Source organism: Python bivittatus, unplaced genomic scaffold (assembly GCF_059951505.1).
Source record: "Python bivittatus isolate LINGU-HERP-01145 unplaced genomic scaffold, Pbiv_v1 ctg000530_np1212, whole genome shotgun sequence".
In the NCBI taxonomy this organism is placed as follows: domain Eukaryota; kingdom Metazoa; phylum Chordata; class Lepidosauria; order Squamata; family Pythonidae; genus Python; species Python bivittatus.
This window is the reverse complement of record NW_028277085.1, coordinates 1,925,587-1,953,165: the sequence shown is the minus strand read 5'-3', so window position 1 is coordinate 1,953,165 and position 27,579 is coordinate 1,925,587. Positions and strand designations below refer to the sequence as shown.

Genomic DNA, 27,579 nt, shown 5'->3' with positions numbered 1-27,579 from the left:
CGTCCGAACTTTCTGTGCGTGCAGGAGAAACGTTTCAGACAAAGTTTGGGGAAATAGAAGTGTCGGGGTTCCAGCTCATGGAGTTTCTTTCTTGGCCTAAGGGATTCATTGGGCAGGTGGTTCCAATTGTAACTCTCCCAACAGGATGAAACCATACTGAGTCCAATTTTGACTCTGCCAGACTTCAGGGCAATGCAGCAAATATATTCCTATGCATGTAATGCTCCTTCTCTTCCCTCCCCCCCCCAAAACAAAAAGTGACAAAAACAGTCTCGCACAAGAGAGAAGGAAGTGGGCAGGTTCATTTTTATTAAGCCTCATTTACTTGCAATTTCATAGTCAGGGTGGGTGGGAGGTCTCCCTGTCAGCTCTGCCGTGCTCAGTCAGAGCACTGTTTAGGCACATCAAACCTTTAGACTCTTCCAAAAGCAGAAAAAAGGGGGTTTCTCTCCCCCAGCCCCATTGCCCTAAGAGTCACTGAGAATTCCACTTTTCTGATGACCGGCTTCACCTTTTCCTTAAGAAAAGGTCAAGCGTGTTTGGCTTTTAAGATACACAATTTTTTTTTAAGATCAACGGCCCCAGTTGAAGGGGAAGGACCACAAAAAGCACCAGAGCTGAAAGGAGAGACCTTCTGCCCTGGTGAAATGCACCTTCTGGATTGCTGGTCTGTAAGAAGTATAATTATATTTCCATGGTAAAATACACCACAGTCACTTTCCACCGCGCAGCAGCTAAAATCTGCTTGGCAGTATCAAAAGCTGTGTGTGGTTTTTTTTTTTTTTTTACACAGTTTAATTACAGCAACCACCTTCATCAGCTCAAGCAGCGCTGCTTGCTTTTAACCAACATACAAAAATAACCATCTATTTTGCACGCTTACAAAAACTTCACAATGGAAAGTACCTACTTCGAAAAAAAATAAAAACAAACAGGCTGCTTACGGGGGTTACGTTCACCAGCTCCGTCAAGTTGGCAGCGGAGAACGGCCAGGCTGACCACTGGGCCGTTCGTGGCCTTGGAGCAGCTGGCACTTGTTTCCCAAGTCTGCGATGGGCATCCAAACGTTCAGGAGAGAAGCTGCGCGGACCTTTTGGAGCTCCGTAACAACTTCTCCTCTGGGGAAGGGGGCCTTCTGCCCTGTCCAGGATGAAGACCGAGGGGCAGCCACCCACCCACGTCAATCAACCTAGGTTTCTCTGTATTGCCACGTGGCACACACAGGCACTGGCAGAGCTACCACTTCACTGCCACTACGGGATCAGTCTGGGAAATCTGAGAGTTTGGCCCAACACATCTGGACAATGCCAGAGGAGGGAAGACCGGCCTAAGCCCAGAGCACAGATGACATTTACAGATGCTTCAGAGGTTGCTAAACCAACAACTACCAGCAGTCCTGGTCAGCGTGGCCCATGGGGAAAAGGGGTGCCGGGTGACATTTAGACCATCTGAAAGGCCACAGTTCCCCATCTCTGAGCTACTGAGAAAAAAGGCAGAAACACTCATAACGTCCCTTCATTTCTGACCACCGTATTCACTTCAAAGAGGTATTTTCATTTAAAGACTAATCAAGGTTCTACGGTCTCGTTGGCTTCGGGGATGGTGTTAACGTGGGTAATCACAGGTCTACATCCCTGTAGTTAATCTCCTATGTCTGCCGTACACGCCACCATCGCAAAGCCATTTCCTTCCCATTTGATAAGGGCGACTACTTTAAAGGCAAAGTTCTGCAACACCATAAGGGTTTAAAAAAAAGTCACAAGTTACAAAAACGCACAATTGAAAAATTCCCTGTAAAAAGAGGGTCAAGGTTCAGGCATGTAACACGTCTCAAAAGTTAATCACCTTACCTAGTTAACTTTTGCAAAATATATATTCATTCCACTTTGATTAGCAAAATTTGATACATCTGAAATGCAGTTAAGACTATAAAGCGTTAAGTAGAGAATCCATAGAAAATCCCCTTAATAAAAAGGATTTGATTTCTTTCCCCCCTAAGAAAAATCCTGGATGCAAGGAGCTCCACAGTAGGAAAATTAACGTTTGCTCTGTTGCAGATGATAAGAGAAAGACTTCAACTGTGTGATTAATGTTTTTGAATGATCAGAAGAAGTCGGCTGGCAGTTGGGTGATCAACTGTAGAAACTTGGGGCGTGGGAGGGGAGGAGGTCAAGAGAGGCTTGATAATGGGGCCCCCATTCAACAATGCGTGATCAATCCCCAGATTGGCCCACCCAGGGCACCTATTTTGTGGGGAGGGGGGTCACACAGGATCCAATCCTTCCTCATCCCAAACAGCAGGACTGTGACTATGCCCTATGTGTGTACTGTTGAATCAGGATCAGCACCAGTATCTAAGATGCTTGAGGACCGTGGGAAGGGTGGGGTCATCTTCCCCCAACAGAGCTGAACACAAGCCACGTTCCGGGTATCTACGCATTCCACAAAACAGACTAGGTTTCCGACTGAGCAGGCCTTGAAGCCATCTCCCCACTACAGAATTGCAATTGTGACCCATCTTTAAAGACACAGCATGTCTACCTACCCAGACAAGGAGCGTGACTGGGTGTCCCTGGCATGTCCAGATTGCCCCAAATCCCCTTAGCATTCCCCTAGGCTGCACAGTACCCCATAGATTCTGCAATCAGCACACCTTTGGGGCCCTAAAAGAATTCACCCAACGTCTTGTGAATACCTAAACCAGTGTTTCTCAACCTTGGTTGCTCTAAGCTGTGTGGATGTCAACCCCCAGAATTCCCCAGCCAGCATGGCTGGCTGGGGAATTCTGGGAGTTGACGTCCACACAGCTTAAAGCGGCCAAAGTTGAGAAACACTGACCTAAACTGTACAAAAATCCCCTAACTATATATATAAAACAGTATTTCCTTTCAAGAAGAATGTAGTACAGTCTTGATTTTGGCCAACTCCGTTCAAGGCTCATTCACAGTCAGTAATACTCAACGATTTGTCAGTTAAGATTTCTTTTCCTGGCTAGAGGACAATAACCCTTCAAGGGCCTCCAGAAATAATTATGAATGAGGCTGGAAACGGGCTGCCTTAAGAGGCAGAATGATAGCTTATCACGTGAAATACCAACTTCAATGCAAGAAAAGGCACTTTTAAGGCTAGTGTTCAAAATGTTGTCTTTGCATACATGCGGATGGAACTGGCTCGAACTACCATGGCGGGAGCCAGTGTGGACAGCTCTTCCTCCTTCTCTCTTTAACCATGGTTAAAGCAGTAAGACTTTTCCACCTAGTTTCTGAAATGATGGCCCCTTGATTTCAGTCTGCTAAGAGACACCAAGAGTTACACCAGCATCAACACATTGGCAGCATACGCAATTCTGGAGGCAGATTTCGTCAACTAGAACTAATGAATAGAGAGATGGGCCAAACGTAACCACAATGACCATAAGGGAGGCTGAGAGCTAAACACGTTTAAATCTAATTTACTTCAATGGAACAGCTAAACGTTCCAGTTGAAATCCACAGCAATGTGAAGTCTTTAACCATCACGGGACTGGTCTATAACCTGAGAAAAAATATTGCTCTAGTATTTTGCACTGGTTAACCGTACCCAGAACTCACCCTGCAAATCTATTTTTTCCCCCTTTGCTATTTCTCTCCATTCATCCATCCCTCGGTTGAGCTGCGGTCAGCAGCTCAGAAGGGGAACCTCACAACAGAAACAAAACAGAATTAATCCTCAAGCCAAACCGTTGATGTGGGGGAATCACCCTCTAATACTATGTGCCCTACATGCCAAGCCAGCAGGGAGAATCGCTGTTGAAGCGAGACAAGAGGATCAACTGATCGGCTGCAACACTTGACAGAAAGAAAAGAAAAAAAATCCGTGCATTACTGAAGCATGAGGGTTTTGCCTTTAAATATTTTGTGCAAAAACATCAACTTTGTCTATAAAGTTATTACAGCTTCCGGTGCTGGGGCTAAGCAGTGTCGTGTTAGACCGCGGTCTCTTCTTCCCTCGCTCCTCCGCCTGGAAGTCTTGGTCAGTCTTCATTGGCGAGGGTCTCCGTAGACAACCAGATTTTGGCCCCGCTCAAGAATTTGCTCAGGGGCGTGCCCAGAATGCTTCGCCGGCAGAGGTTGCCCACCGGTGAGAACGGAAACGCGGAAGAGAGGAAGTCGGGCGTGGCGGAGCTGTCATGGAGCCCGTGGGCTCTGAAGTACAGCCGGCTCGGCTCCAGCTCCGGCGCATTTGCCAGCGACGGGGGGCTGCCGTTCTGTTGCCGCAAGCTCCGGTTCAAGGCCTCCACCTCGTCGGCCAAGAGAGAGATCTTATGGAAGGCTGTAATGGAACCCCCGTGGTTGATCTGGGCCTCGGGGACCCAGCGGACGTAGCAGAGTTTCCAGAGTTTGATCTGCGTCCTAGAGAGGCGGGGTAGGATTACGCCGTGGAGGTCCGCTGGCTTCGAAAACCAGTCCCGGAAGTACTGTTCCATGCCGTTAGTAGTGTTGTCTATGTGATGAAGGAAGTCGGGTTTTAGTTTCAGGATGAGGGAGTTCCTTCTTGGGAGAAAGTCTGGCTCGCTGATGATTCCATTCTTGAGGGAAGACGGGAGGCCTCTGAGGGTTGAACTGTAGTTCTTCTGGGGGCAGAAGGTGCAATAAAATTGGTTCAGTTTCCCATTGTTCACGGCGCAGGCTCCGTTACACATAAAGGGAATCAAGGAATCAAATACAATTCAGGCAACTGCAGATATGACCTGTGGCTATCCAGCCCAGAATTCTGCATGGCCGTTGTAGGACCCCACTTTGAGAGCTCCAACACCCTACAGGGGTCCCATATGGCTGCGAAAGATTGTGGGAAGCAGGCAGGGGAAGGCAGGTTCATTTGGGGTAAGGAGGGGTAGACCGTAGAGAGTAAGGAAGAGGACCTTGATGGAGATATACAAGCTCCATTACCAAAGCAGTGAGGGGTGAAACATAGCTTAAGTCTGCAACATGAGGAAGAGGTTCAGACAGACACCTCCCTAATTCACAGGAGTATAAGAGGGAGGAGGTCTAGTACCATCAGATTTGCAAGATTGCTAGGACAGCCAATCTCAATCAAAGTAGTTTTAGCCTTCCTGTGGAGTAGATTTTCTGGTCTACCTAGTGGGGCTGAGACAGACCAGCCCAGATGTGGGGGGATCATGGGAAGGAAAAGTTTCAAAGAGACTCTGCCTTAATTGGCTTGCTATTACGTCTGCCTGGGAATTTACTCTTTTCAGTTTTCAAGATTATGTTCCTACACCCAACAAACATGGAAGTTGCCTTTCTGAAATCCCGGGGATTCCCACTTGTTGGATTTGTGGCTATGTGGGGCTTGACAGTAGCCATCTCAAAGACTTCCTCCCAACTATTTCAACTCCCTAAGCCAACACAAGTCGATGTGTTTGTGTGTCTGGGTATGCATACCACACATATTTATTTATGAGACAGATGTTTTTAAAGAGTTCACATCCCAAACTGCAAGCAGGCCACCTGATTAGTTGAAGATGAGTTATCATTTTCTCCTATTGTGTACTGATACATTAAAAAGAAAGAAAGAAAAACCACAACAACAAGCAGAAAAGAAAAGCTGAATTTGGTTTCCATCGCACGCTTCTCAAGCCAAAGGAACGAGAAAGGGACGCCCAGCCCTCCAAGCACGGCTTCCATTCTTATGACCAAACCTGCCATCTCTGTAGCCAACCTGCTTCATCGTCCCGTTCTTACCTTTGATCTTTTAAAGGTTTTCACAGTCCCATTGCATACACAAGGTGTGCTCTTCCCGATGTACAGGGGGTTGTGAAAGAGCAGGCGATCCCTTGGGCTGAGCTGAAGAGACCAATCCCAAGCGGAAGGAAATTTTAGGCCTTTCTCATCACCCAGCTGAATATTTTTGCTTATGGCAAATTCCTGAAAGAAATCAAGTCAAAGGATGTTCACAGAACCAACCAACACTCCCTCCTCAAACATTAAGGCTGTGACCCTTAGAAGACTCCCTTGGGTGCAGTTGAGGCACCCCTGGAGAATCTTTCCCCACCTTGGTGCCCTGAATGGGCTGGATTACAACCCCCCGAATTTTCAGCCAGGTGAACCTGTGCCCTTCCCATTTCTAAGATCGTTATTTTATTTATGCATTTATGTATTTATATTTCAAATTTAGACACCGCCCATCTCACGAGGAAGTGACTATTAGCGAGTTATCACAGAAACGTATTTGTCCCGTTCATGATATGATCTACAGCTATTTACTTTTGGTTTCAAAGGAAATGTTTTATTCTCTACTTTTTAAACTAAGCTAAACCAAAACAGCCTAAGAACATTAATTACATGTCTTGTAAATCTATCAATATAGGCATATTGCTGTCTTGAACACTACCCCCTCTGCCCCCTGCCAACTTACAGCTAAAAACAAGGTAGGGAGATGCCAAGTCATCACCCTTCCTTGTAATCTCTGTTCAAACCAAGATAATGGCATGGGACTTCCTCTGAAGGCCGCCTGCTGGGAGCCTCCTGGGCTTCCTTGGACAGCTGGTTGGCCACTGGGAGATCAGACTCCTGGACCAGATGGGCCAAGGATCCAATCCAGCAGGGCACGGCTTATGTTCTTAGTAAGGGCCACACAAATGAAAGATACAAAAATCAACTCAACAATGAGACTCCCTTCATGGTGGACAGCTACACTTTTCCAGCATCAGATTTTTTGGCTGGCTGGGGAGAAAGAATTGAGATTGGAGTCTACTCTAAAACGGATTAAAGGTTAAAATCAAAGTCCAGCCACTTCACAATTCCTTGGTACAAAAGGTCCTGTGCTTCATGTCATCGTTGCCTGGAAGGTTTAAACTGCACAATGAAGAAGCTCTCTACAGAAGAGCAACGTGTCTGCTCAGGAGCAGCCATCATGACTGTAACACCATGACAGATACCCTCCTGAAGTCAAATTCTTCACCCATTTCAGTGTGGCCTACCATGACCCCCTGGTTTGACCCCAAACTGCCACCTTCCTAATATTTTTGGTCCTATTTTGCACCCACCGTGCTCTGCTTCACTCTCTGATGTGGAGAATTGAAGAGGAAAGTACCAAACAGGGAGATCCGCGTGCTGTCGTACAATATGGTTAAGTACGCTTCTGAAAATTCGAAGGCCGACGGGTACTGCTCTAGCAGCTGCCAGACGCAGTCAAGGAACATCAGGAATAAAGGAGACTAGAGCGAGGGGAGACAAACGGTTGGAGAAGTCAGACCTCGCAGATGCCTCAACTGACTGCAAAGCAGATAAAAGCTCCCTCAAGTGAGTTCAACTCCTGGTGACTTCATGGGCTCCACCATGAATTGGTTTGCCATGGCCTTTTTTCAATGATGTCCTTTCAGATTTCCTAGTCTCCCCTACATCCCTGGGACTTCCTAGTGGGTTCCCATTCAACTATGAACCAGGTTGGCTCTCCTTATATTTTTTTAGTGGGGAGTTCGGGCAAGGTTCACTAAGTTCCACCATTAAATGTCTGTAGTCCAAGCATTTTTGCACTGACCCATCAGGCAGTTGCCTGCACTCACAAGGGCTCAAGCTGTGATCAGGATGATCAATGCATCCTGGCTCTGCCTCTTGTTCCTCCATGCACCTTGCCCGCTCTTCCCCACTGAATTAAATGGATCCTGTATTAACTTGTTCTGGACGGAGAAATTCCTATTTTAATTTTGTTAAGTACTCCTAGCTATTTCTTCACACTGAGACTTTTTTCATCCTATTACCTCTTTGTCAGATTTCTTCAAGTGATTGCACCTATCAAGAAACGGGTACCCTGCCATGACCCACTCCTTCTGAATCAGGCTTTGAAATCCAGCGATGGTCCGAAAATGGGGATCCAACATCACTTGGATAAGAGAAGCCACGCAGCAGCTTAAGTCTCGCCCTTCTTCCTCTGTGGAAGAGGAGTGTGGAAGAAGGAAAGGGTTAGCCATCAAATGTAAGGATTCTTTTTGCACAACCAATGCTACTGTGAAGGGTTGATGTAGAGAGTGAGGAAGATGACCTTGGTGGAGACATGCAAGAACCTTTACCTAGGCAAAAGGGGGTGAAATGTTTTTTAAGCCCAGAGAAATGAGATAACATTTGGAAGAAGCTCAGGCAGACACCTCCCTAATTCCCTGGAGCATAAGAAGGGGGAGGAGGAACAGCTAATCCAACTTGCAAGAGTCTGTTATTATAGTCCATCTCAATAAAGTAGTTTGAGCCTTCCTGTAGAGTTGATTTCTTAGTCTAGTGGGGCTGACAGTTGAGGACAGAGTGACTAACAATGAAATGGAAGTAGAATCTGATCACAGACCACAGGGCCAGCATTCTCTTTTATTTCCACATACTGTATTTGCAGTTTGGCCCAGAGGATGTTGTCTAATCCCATATTAGATGATTCACTAAGACAAGATCCAGCTTGTGATGTGTCTGGGCAAATGGGTACAACTCCCAGTGCAGGAATCTATTCTTAATGCAAAACTGCTTTTCTATGCTGTATAATTTATCCAGAGCCCCTGCTTCATAAGTGATCCTCTAGAAATATAAAAATCTACTGCAAAGTATCAAGCTTCTGCTTTTCACATGAATATTGGTGGAAACCAGTTTTAAACGCCTACGCAACTCATCAAAACTTCAACTGTAGAACAATCAATCTGGTTTAATGCGTCTCTACACCAGATGAACCCTGGGAAGAAACTGGATGAGAGAAGAAAAGAGATCTGTTTACGGCATGGAGTAGGGATAAATATATGAGAAGGAACTGGATGAATTAACTCTGATCATAATGCCAGCACTGTCTTAAGTAATTATTTTTGTTATAAATAAAGATTTTGCATGAGCATCAACATGATTTTTCAAAATAGACTGGCTTACCTTGTAAAATTACTGATACATGTTTGCTGTCCAGCATATAGACCAGTTCTGCAGAATGCTTCAGGAAGAGTCTAGACCAAGAGAACCCAAACCCTAGATTAGCTTAATTAAGTGAATTTACAGGTTACTCATCATACAAAATTTCCAGAAATCAGTTAGCTTTAATGCCTGGCAACGCTGATATCTCCAGGAGATTCACATTTTCAAAACTCAGACCTTCTACAACCTGTGTAGATGGGAGATTCTTTCTGAGGATCTCACTTGCAAGTCGTATCACTTTAACCTTTAACTGACATTGTGTTTATGGTAAGTGGTCCTCCAGTTTTTCTGGAGAGAAGACTCCAACCTCCTTACATACCTCACATACTCCAGCCAATGTGAATTATCCAGCAAGGACAGCCATTTCTCCTCCGTTTCTTCAAAAGGTTCTGTGGTAAAGGGAGAAATTATTTCCAAGAATGTCTTTGCCTATCAAGGACCAGCATTATAGGGTCTTTGAAAAAGAGTCCAAGCACCATGGGTTACATGTTGCTTAACCATGATTAAGGGAGGACTGGTGTAGTCCTCCGAGATTTGAATATAAATTCCCCCAGAACCCTCAACTATGCCTGAATCTATGGTTGGCACTGCCAGAAACTATGGCAAATATTAACCAGGTTTGTTTGGTTTTTTTGTTTCCAAACCAATGCTTCTATATAGATATATAAAGCTTTAGGCCAAGATGGTAGCCAAATCCGGACATTCATCTCCCAGATGACAGGAACACGTGAGGAAAAGTGAAAATGATACTGCAATGCTCCTGCACTTACGTTGTCCAGGTCTTCAGAAGAAAAAATCATCAGGAGTATATATTTAGAAGAGGCAGTTTCTTCTTCCTATCTCACGACTTCTTGTGATTAGAAGGTAGTAGCTACCAGATACTCCATTCTATTTAAGTAATCCTTTCTGGACTTTGAGAAGTGAATATATTCCAATCTTAGAGAAATGCATCCTGCATCTCAGACTGTCCGCCTCTTGCAAAACAAGAACCGAAACGTATTTGGAAGACGTACCATTCACACACAACTGCTTCAGTTTGAGAAAGGCGGTCTGGATTTCATGGATATTTGGCAGACTTTTATCTAAGTCAGATTTGTAAACATCGCTCCTCTGTGGGTGACTTCTGGTAATAGCATTGCAAATCCTAAAAGAAAAGGAAGAGAAATCAGACAGAGGACGTTTTTAGAAGTGCCTCAAGATGCTTCACCCCATGGCTGGCCTCCAAAGCCCCTTCTCAGCCCGAAGCAAAGCTGCAAACTTCCCCTCCCTACCCTAGCTGTATCCTGTGGGCGATGCACCCAACCACAGCCTCAAAAAATACTCTGCTACGAAGCACCAGATGGCCAGAGCAGCGGGTGGATAAGAGAAGTGACACGGAGACAATCTTACCATACTTCAAAGCTCGGAGTCAACTAGCTAATCTGCCCTTTCTACTAAGACTTGATAATGTAAAACAGTGTAAAATGATTTACAGGAACATCCCCTGAAACCCAATAAGCTAGTTCTCCACAGTCTGATGCTCTGCCACCCTCATCAACCCATCTGCCAACGGGGTTCCTTGGAATGCCTGCCGCTCTCACCGCTGGCCATCCTGGTTGGAGACGATGGCTTTAGGAGGGCCCTGTAGAGCAGAATGCCACATGGCAGCCCTTTCATTCTGGGTATCTGCTCTCTCTGCTTGGGGAGGAAGATAGTTTCAAAAAAAGACAAATGAAATCAGACCGCGATCTTTACCGTTGGTCTATTCTTCGCTGCTGCAGGGCGTCCTTGATATGGGCCATTCTCACAAGCGCATTCCCGTTGGAATGATTCCAACACCACATCTAGGAAACCGAGGTACATTTTTAAGGTAAGTGGTACGTTGCATACATCACAACAGCGTCTTAAGAATCAGCCTTCATTTTCAAGTGACTATAAGAAGCTGGTTCAGAGAGGAGGTTTGCAAAGTGGTGCCGGAGGCTGAAGAAAGTGGGCTTTTCAGGGTTTAACAGGGCAACCTGTAGTGACCTAGATAGTTTCCTTTGCGTCTCTTGCCCTTCCTGGCTACAGTTACATCCCCCGCCCCATCCCAACACAGCTTTATTCTGCTCCCTTTCTTTCCTGTTGGCCTCAGAGCATCCTGGCCAAAAATATCAGCTTATTAAAAATTCTGGATCCTATGAATTATTTGCACCTCAATCACGATAGGAGGCTCATCTACAGTGTCAAAATGTCAAGAGTCTGGTTGCATCTTTTCCAGCTAACAAATGTCAAGCTTATGCCTTTTAATAACATTCGTTAGTCAGAAAAGGTGCTACCGAAGTCCTGGCTTTTTGGTATCCCAACGTGCACTATGAGGGCCCCAGGGCCCCCGTGCCAGAAAAAAGACAAACTCTTCTCTGTCATCAGAGCAGCCTCCATTTCTTTCAGGCTAATAATACGTCACCCGCCTTTTGTCTCTTTTTACATTTCAAGAAAGAAAGAGCCGCCACGTCTTCCTCACACTTACCGGCATCCGTCGTCCCGTGAAGGAGTGAGAATACAGCTTTAGATCTTGATCCGCGAGAGAGGAGGGCACTACAAAATATTCTGGAAGGCTTCAGAAAAAACAGGAAGAGGGTCACACTCATCGTTTTGAAGTTTAAGTCTGTCATTTTAATCCCAACACGAGATCTTAAAAATACGGAGCCTTACAAGATTTCTCAGCAATCCAAACACACTTTCTTCTTCTGAACACATTGATTGTCATCTCTGAAGGGAGCAGCTCACAGGAAGAGCAGAAGGTGCCCTACATTTCACACTCATCCTGCTTTCACCCCTGCTGCCACTTCCTTGTTAAAAGAAAAAGATTACCTGGTGGATATCATGTAACCTTCATTGACTGAACACACGCGCCACTCTGATGCTCCGGTCCTCTTGATTTCTCTATCCCAGTCTGAGAAAGTTTCAAACAAGGGAGTCTGGTGGCCAGCCCCTCCTCCTCCTCCTCCTCCTCCTCCAGGGTCTATTCCATTCACTTTGTTTGCTGGAAGAAACAGAGCAAGAAGAATATTTCCATTTCCAAGTGGAAATGCACAGAGGCACTGGATTTTAGAAGAAAAACAGAGCGTGATCAATATTCAATGTGCGGGTTTTTAACAGAGGAAAAATGAACTGAAATGCTGTAAACCGCACTGGATTTTTTTTTTTTTAATTGCAATGACAACTAGGGTTGAGTTTCCCTAATTCCCCAACTATTTTCAGGTTCTCATGGTCTGGGGCTACAACCTCTTAGGGGGTTCTGCCCCAAAGTCAGTCTGTCCATCTGCCATTTTGCTGCTTGAATGGCACCCAAAGTTTTTGATCCGAGCAAAGTTCCCCTCCCACAGCTTCATGACAGAGCCAGTATGGCTTGCGTTAAAAGACTGGGGATGGACAAATTTCCTCCACTTCTTCTGTAATATCTGCGTCTAATTAATTAACTAACCAGTTGATATTCAAGTCACTTCATTCCTAATCATTAGAGGTTATTCTGAAGGTCTTCAATCAAGAAGGCCCAGAAGTGATAGAACTTGTACCCATCCCAAAGGCATTTCTTGCAAATTGACCTAAGTGGGATGGTGTATACCCAACTCAAGAGGAGTTGCCAAGATGTGAGCGGAAAGAGGTTGAGCCACCTAACAAGTCTGCAGGGGAAGACGCTTGGAGTGTCCCCAGTGGGATAAATCTGGACCAGAGGAAGCCTGTCCCCAAGGGAAGGAAGAGGGACGTATTCAGGTGTCCACTGAACCAAGACCCATAAACAGAAAGCACTGATACATCTGAGGTCTCAAACCCTCTCTGTGGAGTTTGACTCTCACTGATGATGTTACCTAGTTGGGTGATGAAACGTCTGCAAGCCAACAACCAAGTTCAGAGAGCACCAAAGACTCTACAGTTCAACCCTGAGCTACAGAGATTCTCCTCTCCTGAAACCCTCTCTGCATCATTTTAACAAATCAGATGAATACAGAAAGGCCATTTTAAAGCTGTTCACAAGTGGCCCAAGACTATAGGGCTTCTTGCAATCACCAAGTAGCTTCTGTAAAAGTTAATATCCAGGTTACGATTTTAAAAGCCGCCGCACCTGGCATTTCAAAGCTCTCCGTTACCTGGATTGTGGTATCTCTTGCCCACATATTCAAATGCAAAAAGCAGCTGGAGATCTGCCGGTTGGGAGTAGTGTGCTATAGCAAGACACACCTGAAGGTGGAGAAACAAAAGGAGAAACGATCTTCAGATGAGAACAAGCAAGGCAGAGCCCCTTACAAATTATTTTCACGGGTGAGAAATTACAAAGAAGGTTCGGAAAACCGACCTCCCAAGTCAGCTCTCGGAGGAAACGCGTTGCCTCCTGGAATGGCTGGAACTTCGATTTCCTCTCCTCCCCAAAAGCCTAACTTGTTAGCTGTTGATGCCTAAAAGAGCAACTGTGCACAGTAACGCCTTTGTCATGGATTTTAATGGATGCCATTTCTTATTAGTGCCAGACTGCCAATGGCCTCCACTCCATGTCATGGAAAAGGAAAAAGGTCAACATTTTTCTGTCTACCAGGAGAAAATATTTCACAAATTAATCATGGTCTTGTTTTCAGAAGCACTTATGGTGCAAAAAGGGAACCTTTTAAGATCTTCGGATGAAACTGGCCGCTCCAACTTTCAGTTCCTACTTTCTGAGAATCAGCCCAGATGGAACAGTCTGAGAATCAGGGTTGGCTGTTGCTTTTTTTGGATCAGTCCTACAGGAGACCTAAGGAAAGATTTTGCTTTCTGTATCCCACACCATATTTCTTCTGGAAGGGTGTTCCTGCGTTCATCTGCCTTTTTCTGGAAGATCAACTAGGTTTAGGCTTCGATCTGATATATTTTTGTCCTGCTCCATCTTGATGGACATTCTGGAAACCGACTCCTGAAGTCTGGTCTTTTCCTATGGCATGCAAAGCAGCAAAAGGGGCTGCAGGGGGTGGGCAGAACTCATTGGCTGGGATCACGTATTTCATTAAGCCTGGTTTATTCAATAAATCATAATGGTCTAGATTCACGTAACACACTATGCCCAAATCAAGCCAACCACATATTGTTTCAGAGTGTTTTGTGAACTAGACACCAACAGAATGTCTTTACGCTTACTGGATTCATGCCCTACCTAGTAAGATCACTCAATAAGGTGCTTTCGGGGAGAAAAAAGAAGAGCTTTTTGCCAACAACATCTTTCTCCAAATCAGTATGACACTCAATCCCCCCTCATCGAACTGCTTCTCCTAGGCGCTGATGTGGTTGGACGGAGGGCAGCTTTGCTCTTCCTTCTGAGGTGAGACTCAGAAGAACTCCACCCCCACCTGAGGGAAGTTGAGGGGCCTTCTCCCAACTAGCATCCTCTGGCTGGGAATTCCAGGTGCTCCAGACCCAAACATCTGGAGAGGACCAGAGTACAGAAGGCTGCACTTGAGAGTGAAAAGAGAGCAAGAGCAACTTTGATACCAAACACCATTTATCTGTGCCCAAGTAAGGTAATTTAGTCCGGCAATACGCAGCCGGTGGTGAAGGGGCCAACCCAGCTTGAAGGCAACACAACTGAACACTTCTTTCCCTTTGTAAACTGAAATCCAATTACACACGGACAGGAACATTGCAACTACAAGGGATAAACCAAGAGGTGAAACTAATTCTAATAGACTGGTTCTTATTCTTCTCCAAGGATCGTGAAGCTTAGCTGAGCCATCAAACCAAGCTTACGATCCTCCCAGGGTCCAAAGCAAGTGTCACTTCACAACCCTGCTTGAAACAAATCATTTCCTATAAAGTTGCTGATTTAATTCTTCAGTGGCCTTGCTCACAGTCCAGCTCCCCTCCCTCCCTTTCCTCCCACACCCGCCTGACTCAAAAATCATTTGACAGCAAAAATAACTGAACTGCAAACTGAAGCAAGCAGTGTTTCCATCTCCCCTTCAGTTCCTACCAACCCATTTATTCAGGGCATGTCAATAATGCTTGTGTAAACTAAGGCTGGCAAAATGGTTGAATTTTGGTGACAGGATTGCAGGGCATTTTTCAAGTTTGTGGAAGACTCTAACAATAATAGTGGTCTTACTTCCCGAGGCTTCCTATTCCCAGTCCTCTAAGATCTCCAAAAGAGTCAGAAACATTCAGCCACAATCATCCAGGTGATGACACAACATCAAGGAATGGCTTTGTGCAGAAGGTTGAGACGTTCAACTGCATCCCCCCAAACCTCAGTAGTTGCCCCCTTCTGGCCTAAAGACCCCATTCTTTCTCCAAAGGAAGTGGGAAAGGGTTTGAACATTCCCAAATTGGGAATGTTCGGGAGGAAATACCACCATGAAAACAGCAAGAGAGAGAGAGAGTGAAAGAGCCTGAAACTATTTCTTCTGTAGTGCAGGAACTATGACCCGACTCAAACAGATAGTAATTCACTGACTGCCTTCTCTTCCCTGGGACCCTCCAGGTTTGGAAAAGAAAAAGTGAAGCAAGAGAAAACAGACTCAGCTGGAAAAGATAAAACATTCTTGATCTCACTCCATTGAGAAGTAAGCACACTATTTCTCTTCCTTGGCCAACCAGAAGTGGGCTCAGAAGGACAACTTAATACTGGGTTTTCAACCGAGATTACAAACCCTGGAACCTAAGCAGCACCCACAATGCACAGGACCAAAGATGACTGGAGTGAGCTGAAACATCGAAGCAACATGGAAAACTGAGAAGACGACTGTGGCGTGCTCCTAGTCTTCTAGCTAAAAATATACTGCAGCTGATTGGCAATGCTCCTTTCAGGTTGTTCCTCAAGCAGATGGTTGTTAAGGAGGAGCAGAGACATGTTGATCTTACTCCGGCAGCTCAAAAACCAGCTTTTTCTGGGAAAAATAACAGAGCCAAAGGCTGCTAAGAACAAGGAAAATGTCTTGGAGGATTGTTCAGAGGTCAAGGCCTACTGTTTATATGTTTCCTCTGTTGATCAGATGAAAGAACTGTGTGTTTCCTGAATTGATTGAATCAAAAGGAAATGCTCCTTGGGAATTGCCAGTAGCTACCTTTCTGCCAAGGGACTAACAAGCTAGCCAATCCATGAGGATATCCATCTCATGTTGGCGTGGAAAATAGTCCAAAATGTATCAGCTGGTGAAGGTGACATTTGGGCACTGCACGTGACACTTTGCTTTTGCACAGCTTTTTAAACTAATTGCCCACCATGTTAGAAATAATTATTTCCCACTCCTTGGCACATTACAGTCTTTCCTTCCCATTCTGGTGTGTACACAAGTTCACATGTGCACGGATGGTGCAGAAGCACATGTAGCAATACACGCAACATTATCTGCAGTGTTCATGTTGTGAGTCTGAACTCTACTAATATTGGGCGATGTAAACATTTGGTTCCGCTGATGTGAGGAATGCGCTCAAAAATCCCTTTGTATTTTATGCTTTCGTTTTTTGGGAAAAAAATCTATTTTAGATTGCCAAACAAGATCAACTCAGCCCATGTCTCAGTTTCAGGATGTTAGATATTTACAGAGTCCACTAGCTGAAAAAAACCCCACAAAACACCTTTGCCTCAACCCACAGCTGTATGAGAAATTTAAACCAAGGTGCCAACTAGTGGTACATGCCACGCTGAATAGACTTCTTGTTCTTTCTCTTTTTTTTTAACCCAAGCCCAAACATTCATTTGGGAGGTTTTATATACGTGCAGAAGATGAACCATCTGCCAGGGAAAATTCTTGACTCCAACTTGCCAGGAGCTCTATGTACATTTTCACATCTGCTTCTTTGAGAAACAGCGGATGAGAGAGAGGACAGTCACTCCTTGTGCAGAACTGAGTTTTCGGTTCTCTTCAATGGGAACCACCTTTCTGTGTCTTGCATCAACAGAATCACTTCTGTGAATGCCTTCTTTTAAAACACGGTTGAATTCCACTCTGATGAGGTTTAAAATAAGTCGATTCTATTCGATCCATGGAGGGCTAATATCTGAATGGTGGAACAAACTTCCCCTTTCCCCTAGAGAATCAGGAAGATTCACTACCATTTAAAGATGGTGATCTGATCTCTTCCTGAGGTCCTGTCCAGCCTAAAGGAGCAGAGAATCACTTCTCAATGCACATCTTGCCGGAGGATGAGAAACAACACAGTGGGGTAGTTCAGACTCTAACAATTCAGTCGAGGGTGGCCTTCCCAAGCAGCCCCTTCAGTCTTTCTTTCACACCATGCAGAAATCAAACCACAAAACTATGGATGCTAGCTTCCAAAGAAGCTAAGACATAAAACCAATTAAGTTCCTGGCCTGTTCCTGAACTCTTAATGTTCTGTTACGATAGCCAATCTCAATAAAGTAATTTTAGCCTTTCTGTAGAGGTAATTTCTTGGTATGGTCTACCTAATGGGACTGACATCAATCTTGCAAGTCTGATTGTGCTGTATCTCCTCCTCCTGCCCAGAAGCAGCTCATCCTAGCAAGGAGATATAAGACATTTCTTCTGCCAAGGCTACACTGGAGGGCCCATTTTTGACAGTTTCAATACTCTGAAACAGTGAAATGCCATTTAATTAGTTGGAGGGTTGATCAATTCTTTCCCTTCCCGCAATTAGCAGCTGACAAACTTTGTCTTCATCCAATACTTCCCTCCATCTACTATTTCAACTGTAGATATTCAAGACACAGTACCTTCTTTGCACTTTCTGGTCCAGCTTCATCAAAACGAAAACGGACAATACGAAAGTCTTTGCAGTAAATGATTAATTCCGTTGGATTAAACTTCAGTTTTTGGTTGGGGCCCAGAACTTTCTGCTTCCTCTTTGTATCATTCACTGCAAGAAAGAGGGGAAGAGGCCTAAAATATTATACACTTTTGTTTAAAACAGAGCATATAAAACACATGTCTTATAAAGGCTGTTAATATGTGCTTTTGTTTCTGCAATTTATATGCCACTCAATTCCTAATTAACGTAGACGTTTAAGAACTCACTTCTCCATACCTGTGACTATTTGCTCTACACATGTCAGGGCCACATCATGTTCTCCTAGGAGAAGATTTCTGTACTGGAACTTCTGAAATATAAGAGATACATTCAGGATAAATACGATAACTCACCATTTTAGTTGCGCCCCGCTGCAGAAAGGCCGAAATCTTTGTTTTGGATTTTTTGGGGGGGAGGGGAACAAAAATGGACTATAACACCGTGTTCCAAATATTATATTTTCCAAAGTCATTTGAAAGCACTTCATTTTGTTCCATTCTTATTTATACTAAAAAGTACTTATTTAATTTCAGCATGTATACATGTATTCCAAAGGTATTTTTAAAAAGCTCTATGTATTTTTAGAGATTTTTCCCTCTTTTCCTTTTTTAAAAAGATAGTGCTTGCTTGGGATAAAGTGATCTTTCCTCTACTCTCCACCCCCAAAATACCTGAACTAACTGCCTGCCTTTGCCACAGTTACATAGTGCAAATTCAGGGAAAAGGTGCAAATATGTCAGGCAGCAGAATCTACAAAAGTTGGATATTTCTCATCAGGTTAATCCCCAGCCCTGCATTGCAAAGTGAGAACTGCACAGCGTGACCCAAATCCAAGTTCAAAGAGGGCTTCCTCTTCTTGTCTAGGAAAGGAAATGTCCTGGGCAGATGGGGGATTCCTGCCGGAATCCTACAAAAGAGACCGGGGAAACCCCAACGCGCCCAGAGCTGCTGAGCTCTGAGTGCTGCCCAGAGTGCCTGAAGAGCAAATCCATCCATTCATTTTCATCACAGCCTGTTTTGCTTGATTTAGAGATGGGGCAAGATGAGAAAGAGGCAGGGTGGTCACAACAAGAGGTTGCAAGATTGTGACCAGCTGGGAACGTGAACGCAAGCCTCCCTAAAAATCCAACGAAATGGAGTCAGAACATCTAACCCCGTGATAAGGACTACATCGTAGATATAATGATCTAGGACTGGGCAGGATTAGGCCCCTGAAGGTTGAAAGCAGGTAGTAGAGACGCAGCAGCCTCAAAACCCAGCTGAGATGCCACCAAAGAGACCTGAAGGAGCTTCTAACTGGGGTGTTATTTATGCTACGCTACGCTGCTCCCTCCACAAACACACCCAAGAGGCGTGTTAGCATTTGTCCAATACTAGGTGAAATCTTCAACTTGTCACAAGACAGGACAGTGGAGAGGCGCAGGAAGAATCAAAGCTCTCTTCTGGGGTCGTGCATGAGCCTCATATCGTATGCATGAAAAAGTGATACCTCGGTAAACAGCCTGGACTGCAAGTCACAGGCTCAGGAGCCTTCCCAGTGAACATCCATGGTGCCCTGCACTGGCGTCAACACCGCTAAGAGCAACCCTATTCATATTATGGCATCAAACCAACCTGAAATGGGATGGTGTCATCTGTAATGAAGGATATCTTGAAGTTGCTGCAAATCAGCTTTCCCCAGAGGTCATATTGGCTTGTATCAGTTGCAATGCATTTCCTCACAAAGTTCACTTCATTCACCACAATTTCACCTTGAAAAAGAAAACAAAGCATTTGAAAAATAAAATAAATATATAAAATAAAAATCACTGAATAAAATCTTCAACTAAATCAGAGCTTCTTAACTGTTTTGTGTCACAGAGCCCTTTAGTGAAATCTACGGACCCCTTCTCACAAAAATGTAGTTAACTGCAGAAAATTAAAGTGTGAAAATAAAGTACTATTTTTTCCCTCGTCTGAGTTCACGGACCCTCTGAAACCCTCTTACAATGCTTTCATGAAGTCTTTCAATTATTTTCTTCTAAGATTATTTATAGTAACAAATTAAGTACTCAATAAAAAGTGTCCAGATCCACACTTTGAATACCCAGTAATGCTCCTGCCAATAATGTTCCTGCAAGTGATTAAGCACGTACATTTTTATGGACTGATTTTAAAATATTTATATGATACTATCCCAGTTGAACCAATTTGGTTTTCAAGAGTAGGAAGTTTTGAAGCTTTTAAGTAATGAAAACCTAACATTTAAAGGGAGGTTTAAATAAACTTTTTTGCTGACTTCAATGAACTTTTTTGCTGATTTATATAAACGTTTTGGCTGATGACCCAGAGCTAATGAAACTTCATGTCTTCAGCAAAAGCTGCAGGTGGCCCGTGCTTTCTTGCAAACCCTTCTGGAAATACTTAAAACTTACTCCTCGTCCATAAAACCCCAATCAAAAAGAATAGTCCGGGTCAGTGTTTTTCTACTCCCCCATCTCAAACTCATCAGAACCAAAAGTGAGAAAATGCTCTTCAAGAACAATTCAGATCAACCTGAAAGCTTTTTTTTCCTGTATTGGCCAGCCTTTGGCTCAGAACCCTGCCTTCCCACACCAAGGTAAACGACAGCTCTATTTGCAGGTATTTGAACGTTATGTTTACTCTAAATTTAGCTTCAGTCCAGCACCCTTCTCCTTCCATTTTACAGGCACAAGCCGTTCCAAGTGCAGAATGACAGTCACATGCGTGTGACTCGAGCAGAGATGTCAGAGGCAAGAAGGCTGCATTTGCTCTGCCAAGAACACCCAGCAACACAGCTATATCTGCAGGATTCATACCAGAATTAAGAGCCACCCAAAACCCTAAGGGAGGCATGTAAATTAAAGCCATAAATAAATATCTACAACAAAGGTTTACTTGGAAATCTGAGTTATGCTTCAGATGCAATTATTAAGAAAAGCAACATCTGAACTTCATAACAGATTTATTTATGTATTTGAATGTATTAGATGGCCCATTCTAAAGAAAGAAAGAAAGAAAGAAAGAAAACTATTTAGCTGGGCAGCCATGTAGAGAGGGGGTTTTGCAATGAGAAGAAGTGCTTCAAGCCTTGGTTACAATGATCCAACACAGATTTGTCCTCAGTTAACACCCAATTTAGCATTGTACTTCTCCAGCATCATTCAGGAAATTCCACAAAGGTCTAACACAGGAAATATCATTATGTAACAATCTGACATAAAAAGGCTGGAATGCTGAGCTGAGTAGAGATGAAAAGGGGGGGTTTGGTATCCTTAAATTCTGTGTTGGGCTAGTGATCATTGAAGCTAACAGCCAGCATACAAGGTTGGTCTTGGGGCCAAACAGGTAACAGTTCTCTAAGGCTCTGCAAGCTGGTGGAGATCTGAACCCAACTCCTTATGAACTTCATTTACATCATTCACATTTCACACGCTAAATGACCAGCAGTACGAGTTCCCACCAGAAGTATATTTTGGACTTTCTGGGCATGAATGCACCTGCCCCAACCTTTTTATTTTCAGCAAGTGCCACAACTTTCCTTGAGTTTGAAGAAGAATAAAAGCACTTGTTGATCTGACCCTACCAACTACAACAGAGGCGAGAATTTATGGGAAAGGAAATGCCAGCCAAAGAATCTGGCATCTGTAATGCCTTCCCAGGGCTGCAGATTCATAAACCCTGTATCTGCTTAGCATTTGACAGTAGAAGCAATGTACAAAGCTCTTTGTTTACTCGACAGTGGAGAACACTGACCATTACTTTAAATACCAACTAAAGACTTCACCTTTGTTAATGCTGACAAATGGGGCACCTTCTGAAACTTTATTTGCTCGCTCTTTAGGAATGCAGATACGTAGGATCAGTAACAGGTCACTGTTTGTTAAAGATCCTTTCTTGCATTTTGGGCTGATGTTTTACAATTCTGTGGTCAAAGTTTTGATGGGTAAGCTGCCAACAAAATTAACTGGGGCCTAAAGCACTGCCCTGCTGAAGTCTATTTTGTGTGCAGTGAAGAGGAAAGTCCTCACGGACCTCACATTCCAGGTTAATCTCTCTTGCATCAAACATCAGCAGCTAAATTCCAGAATTCTAATGATAACAAAACAAAACGAAAAAAACCCTGTACAATGTTGAAGTTTTTCCAACTCTTAGAATGTCTTATTTGCTGATCAGTACAATGGGCACAACTCAAGCACTGTCATGCTTGAATTTCACCAGTCTTCTTGAAAAAGCTACTCCACACCTCATCTCGTGGTAAATTATACTAGCATGGTTCTTCCACGTGAACTCTCCAACTTGTACCTCCACTCCATTTCTGTCCATTTGTTTTGTAGCAGCATCGCAGAAGCAGGAGCATTTAGACAGCTGTAGGGTCACAACAGCTGATAGGTTCACATAACCCCTTGCACTCCCCTGTCTTATTAAGAAGCATCTTGGCCTCCAAAAACATTAACCTCTTCTATTTATCTCAATTCCCTCCCTTTTTTCTCTCCTTCCAACTCTTCAGCCAATCTAATCTGACCCATTGCCAGGTGCGTTTGACTGATGCACCACCAAGGGTCGTCTCTTAGTGACCACACAGATAGACCTACTCCAGGATGACCATCTGTCTATCTTTCCAAGTCCTTCATTGCTACCCTACTAAATGCTCACCTGTGGCATATTTCTTGATCACTGGTTCCTTTATTATTGATCGTTGATCCTAAAAAGCAGAAGCTATTCGCTACCTCTGTATCTCTACTGACCATTCTAAGGCTAGTTGCTCATGGCTTTGATTTGTTTATATTGAATCTTGGCCTCACTTTTCACTGCGCCCCTTGACTTTCATTACTAGAGCTTGTAGATCATCTGCATTTTCAGCTATCAGAGTAGTGTCGTCAACACAGCACAGATTATTAATGTTTCTTCCTCCAATTCTAAACCACACTCAAGTTCTTCCAAACTACCTTCCCTCAGTATATCATAGAGCATACAGCCCCGGATGTAATTTTTTTTTTAATTAGGTCAAGTTTTGTTGCTTTTCAGTTTTAATAAACTGTTAGCTACCTTACAATAATGAGAGGGGCAGCCATATAAATTGTTTAAATTAATAAACAAACACATCCACATGGCAGTATACTCTGGTCGCAACCCGAATTGGTTGCAACCCGAAGCAAATTATCCTTGCCAAGCCTACTCTGCATTTTCTTCGGAGCCATGCTGACAAGCACACCAAAAACCTTCCAAACGCCACAAAACACACCACAAGCCTCACCTAACGTCTCCTTGCTACCGCGATCTCGCCCACAGGAAGCCGCGACCGCGTGGCAGCAGGGCAAATGGCCGCAGATCCGGTTCGTAACCCGAGGCGGAGTTTGCAAACCGAAGTAAATTTTCACGGCCGGAGCTGGTTGTAACCCGAAAAGTTCGTTAACAGAGGCGTTCGTAACCCGAGGTACCACTGTACTAAGGGCTGATTGCTTTATTTCTGCTTATTCCTTATCTGGGCATCCCGACTCCTGCCAGGGCATCTTGTGAACTTTACCTGAAGGTCCTTGACATGTGGCCTTCCCCTAGGCCAACATGATTATATAACAACATTGATTAGTGTGGAAAATGTGCTTAAAACCCTAACCTTGAAATCTCCTGCCCACGGAGCTTTACTCTGGTGACCTCATGAAGATGCCCAACTAGCAACCGTATGGGAACAGTCATCTGCAGAAACCTTTAAAATGGCGGGACGTATTTGAATAACCCCAGAATAAGCTTGTTGTCTGACAGGCCGTACAGGAAGGACATGGTTCTAAGAAGGGAGGAGAGACCTCCATGCTTGCCTCAGTGCATTGTGACCTTCAAGATGTGCCAGAATAAGATAACAATCAGAGTTCACTCAAAGTTTTTTTTTCCTTTCGCATTGCCCAACCGCTCAGCATGAAAAAGCACTCTTATTCCCTTCAGGCAACTGAATTTAGGAATATCGTTCTCCAGCTCACAACCGCCTCCCACTCTTCCCTGTTGTTGCGCAAACACTTTCCCCATCAAGGCAGCGCTTCTGTGCAAAAGCAGCAAGAATGCTACTCCGTTCTAAATTCACTGCCAACGTAGGATTCTGCACGATCCCTTTGAGACCTTCCTTGGCAAGTCACAATCCGGCACCTGCTCCCAGGAAGCACATTGCAAAAGCCAGAGAGATCAAATGCCAATAAATCACTGAGCGTGAACGCAACAGGGGCACAAACGTGGTCAGCCGAGCTCTGCTCTGCTGTGGCCACTGCAACGCCGATAACAAGGTGAGGCACTGGCAGATTTTGCTCGAGGAACCCGAAGGCCCCTTTCTGGAATCCACACCAACCCGTGCATCACTAGGCACAACTGGGAGGCTCAGCCTACGGAGTTCCGACGGCAACACAGGAACCTGGCCGTCCAGAGCGAGAAAGCGTTAAGAGCAATACCTGCAACGCTGAATGCTCCCTCCCTGACTCCGTAAAGTTAAATACAAAGTACTGATGCGCCGAGGGTTTAAAAAATAACCTGGAAGGGAGCCCACAAATATTGGCAAACCTTTTATCAGGCCACCTTAACTTTCCTCCTGATTCTTAGTAAGCAGCTTCTCCTTCACAATGAGCTGTGGGAGATTTTACAGGAGATAGCTGAGCGGTTGGAAAAGAGAAAACGCCTCTAGTTTCCTCTGTCAGACAGAAGCATTCCTCCACTCCTGCTGGTTATTTGCGAAAACAAAAATGTCACAAGGCTGCCAGGTGATTTAATTTTATACTCCGTGCCAACTGGTAAAGAAACGGACGCCCCTCTCCTTTCTTCTCGAGAAGCCGTTTTCTCAAAAGCAAGGAGATCCGTTTGGCTAATAAATCCTGCATATGGGCCTCTTCTGATTTTTTTTTTTTAAAAAATCCGTTTTGGAAAGCCGGAGGATCTTCGAAGGAGGAAAAAGCATTTGCGCTGGACCTGCAAACGGTTGCAGTCGGTAGACAGAGACACGCGAAAAGGTACAATGTTCAAGCTGTCAGTACAAATAAGAGAAAGTTGTCATTTGAAAGAAGAGCGGCAGATGCCTAAAAAAGGAAATTAGGCCCTTAAGGAACAACAAGAGTCTTGCGATATCTTCAAGGCTAAGAAACGCATTCCTGCAGAATCCTGCGCGGGGCAAAGCCTGTTCTGACATCTGTCTGGAATGTTTACCTGGGAGAAGGACAGGCTCTAATTTCTTAAGTCGAGGTTCGGGGATTATCTTGTCTTCAGCCTGGAAAACAGGAGCAGGAGAAAGGGAGACAATGCAGCGACACGTAAAATAACCCCAGTATCATTTTGTGAAGGTTTGACCAAAAACTAGCAGGTGCTGTCATAAACTTGTTTAACGCCAGAGGAGGAGGAAATGAAGCGGTCGTTAAAAGCAAAACGGGGCTGATGCCCTGAATGGATAGCAAAGGGTATTCCAGAAGAACTGGCGTTTCAAGAGTAGATTGTAAAGCTGGTTGAATTATCGTTACCAATGCCACCAGGGAGATCACGCTGGGATTGGTTAAGACCGTCCAACGGGGTGACCACAGAAAGTGGGGTTCCCCCTCTTGACTGAACAGCTGACTAACTCCTAATGTAGTCTAAAGCAGTGTGTCTCAACCTTGGCAACTTTAAGATAGGTGGACTTCAACTCCCAGAATTCCCCAGCCAGCAAAGCTGGCTGGGGAATTCTGGGAGTTGAAGTCCACCTATCTTAAAGTCGCCAAGATTGAGAAACTGGTCTAAAGAGTGGGGACTGGAGCATTCAGCAACCAACAAGTGATCGAGCAAGTCTGAGCCACCCCAGGGTCCATTTTCCCCTTTTCATTCATTTTCTGATGGTGTCTGTGAACACTGGCGTGAGAATCCCCCCCCCCGTTTTTTTCAAGCGTGCAAATTTCATCCCAAAGTATTGGAATCCAGAGGCCCCCATAGGAAAGCCGGCGGACTTATCCTTTCTCAGGACGTCCCTCCTTTCCTTCTGCAGCACCCCCTTCCCCGACATAACTCCTTGGCGGCTCGGCTCCGGAGCCCTAACTCCGGTTTGTTAAAATCGTTGGTTCCGTGCCCCCTCCGCGCACCGCCGTGAAGAAAGGCAGCGCGTTTCTTGAAAAGAAGACCCCGGTCAAGGGGCAGGCTCTTTTTCCCAGCAGGAAGCCCGTCCGCTTTCCAACCTTGGACGGGGACTCATGACGGTTCGGGCTGTGGTTCCCACGTGTGGAAAGAGGTGAGTGTTTGCACTGTCTGTGGGAATCCCAGAGGCCAACCCGAATATGCTCGGAGGGGGGTTATCTCAACCTGCACAAAGCACTCTTATTGCCGTAAAAGCCCAAAATCAGTTCAAGGCAATCCGCTCCCTCCAAGGGGTGTTTTCTCCCCTAATCTTATCCACTCTGATTTTGCTTCCCCCCCCCAACTTCCAGATGCAACCCTGGCTGGCTTTCTGCTGGCTGAGATGCTCTTGAGAACCAACCCAGATTCCCTTAAGAGGAATAAAGCAGCGAAGCTAAATAAAATCCAATAATTTGGGGGGGGGGGACTGGAGATGCGGGGGCTGGCCGAAGGGCCAGGGGGCCAAGCCTCGGAGGAGAGAGGGTCTTCCGAGGAGCCCCGGCCGAGGCTGGTGGGGCGCCCAGCCCAGACGGAGACACCCCCCCCGCGCTTGGCCCACCCGCGGGGCTTTCCCGTCCCTGCCTCGGGCGGATCTCCGCCGAGGGGGGGCCGGGAGAAGGCGCCTGGCCCGGCGCGGCCGAGCGCGGAGCCGCCCCGGCGCCGGCGCTTCTCCCGGGGCAGCAGAGCCGCCGGCCCCGACGGCGGGAGAGGGTGGCAGCCTGGCCAGCGACAGCAGGACGATTCATCGCCGCCTCTCTGCGCTCCCCGCGCAGCCCGGCGGCGGGGCTGGGGGCTTTGAAAGACCCCCGGGATGGGCATCGGGGGCTCGCGGGCAAAGCCCCCCCCGCCCCGGCTGGGCTGCTGCTCGGGTCTGCTCCGAAGGGAGGGTCCGCTCGCTTCCAGGCAGGGCTGCCGCTGGCCACGGCGGCCCGCTCCCCGCGCAGGTGAGCGCCGCCAGGTGAGTCTCGCGGACCCGACTCCGGGCGAGGGGAGGCGGGCGGCCGAGCCGGCCCCCGGGGGAGCCCCGGGCCTGGAGGGAGGGAGGGAGGCAGGCAGGCAGGCAGCGGCCCGGGCCCGCGCGGGCCCGCGGGAGCGGCCCCGCAGCGCTTACCTGCGGCAAAAGGTACGACTTGAAGGTGGCTTTGGGGGCCCGGAGGGAGAACATGACGGCGGCGGCGGGGGCGGCTGATCCCCGGGCAGGCAGGCCGGCCTGCTCGCTCTCCCCGGCAGCGCCGGGCGGGGTTCGTGGCCCCACCTCGCTGGGGAGGGCCGCGAACGCGCCCCACCCCTTCCCGCTCCGCCTCCTCCTGCCGAGGCGGCGGAGCGACTGAGCGCCGCTGGAGGGGAAGCGCCTCGGGCGCGCGGAGCCCCGCCCCCGGAGGGGAGGGGCGGAGCCACTGCGAGGGCAGAGCCAACGGGGAGCGCGGAGGAGGAGACACCGCCCCTTCCCGTATCCTAGCAACCGCGGCGAGAGTCGCTGTGGGTGGGCGAGGAAGGGCCGCGGAAGGGAGGCGGGGGAGGAGGAGGCGGTGCTCACGGACGGCAGGCGGGGAGGGACAAAATGGTTCAGGTTTTTTTTTTTCCTCCTGTCTTTAAACGCGATGCTAAGTCAGCTCAAGTCTGTGAAGAAAGAGCAGAAACTCTCGTTTTAGGTTGGTGTTTCTCAAACTTGGCAACTTTGAGACGTGTGGACTTCAACTCCCAGAATTCCCCAGCCAGCCTGGAGCTGGAGCTGACTGGGGAATTCTGGGAGTTGAAGTCCACACGTCTCAAAGTTGCCAAGTTTGAGAAACACCGTTTTAGG

At 46.1% G+C, this 27,579-nt stretch overlaps 1 protein-coding gene across 1 annotated transcript; it reads right to left on the bottom strand.

The window, feature by feature from the left end:
- Positions 1–288: 288 nt before the first annotated feature.
- Positions 289–27,102, bottom strand: MTMR10 (myotubularin related protein 10). The gene is made up of 16 exons (XM_088148327.1): positions 26,887–27,102; positions 24,846–24,906; positions 19,281–19,417; positions 17,904–17,976; positions 17,593–17,735; positions 13,025–13,115; positions 11,748–11,919; positions 11,404–11,491; positions 10,650–10,738; positions 9,929–10,059; positions 9,235–9,304; positions 8,877–8,947; positions 7,742–7,911; positions 7,028–7,198; positions 5,724–5,906; positions 289–4,612 (listed from the first exon to the last, which is right to left on the bottom strand). Exons 1-16 carry the CDS (start codon positions 26,938–26,940, stop codon positions 4,013–4,015), a joined length of 2,304 nt encoding a protein of 767 aa, XP_088004453.1. The 5' UTR covers positions 26,941–27,102; the 3' UTR covers positions 289–4,012.
- Between the last annotated feature and the right edge of the window lie 477 nt (positions 27,103–27,579).

Coding starts and splice junctions, on each gene's coding strand:
- MTMR10 (XM_088148327.1), bottom strand. CDS start 26,940: ATGTTCTCCCTCCGGGCCCCCAAAGCCACCTTCAAGTCGTACCTTTTG. Junction 19,418..24,845: donor AGAGCCTGTCCTTCTCCCAG/GTAAACATTCCA, acceptor TTCTTTTTCAAG/GTGAAATTGTGGTGAATGAA. Junction 4,613..5,723: donor AAACCTTTAAAAGATCAAAG/GTAAGAACGGGA, acceptor TTCTGCCCCCAG/AAGAACTACAGTTCAACCCT.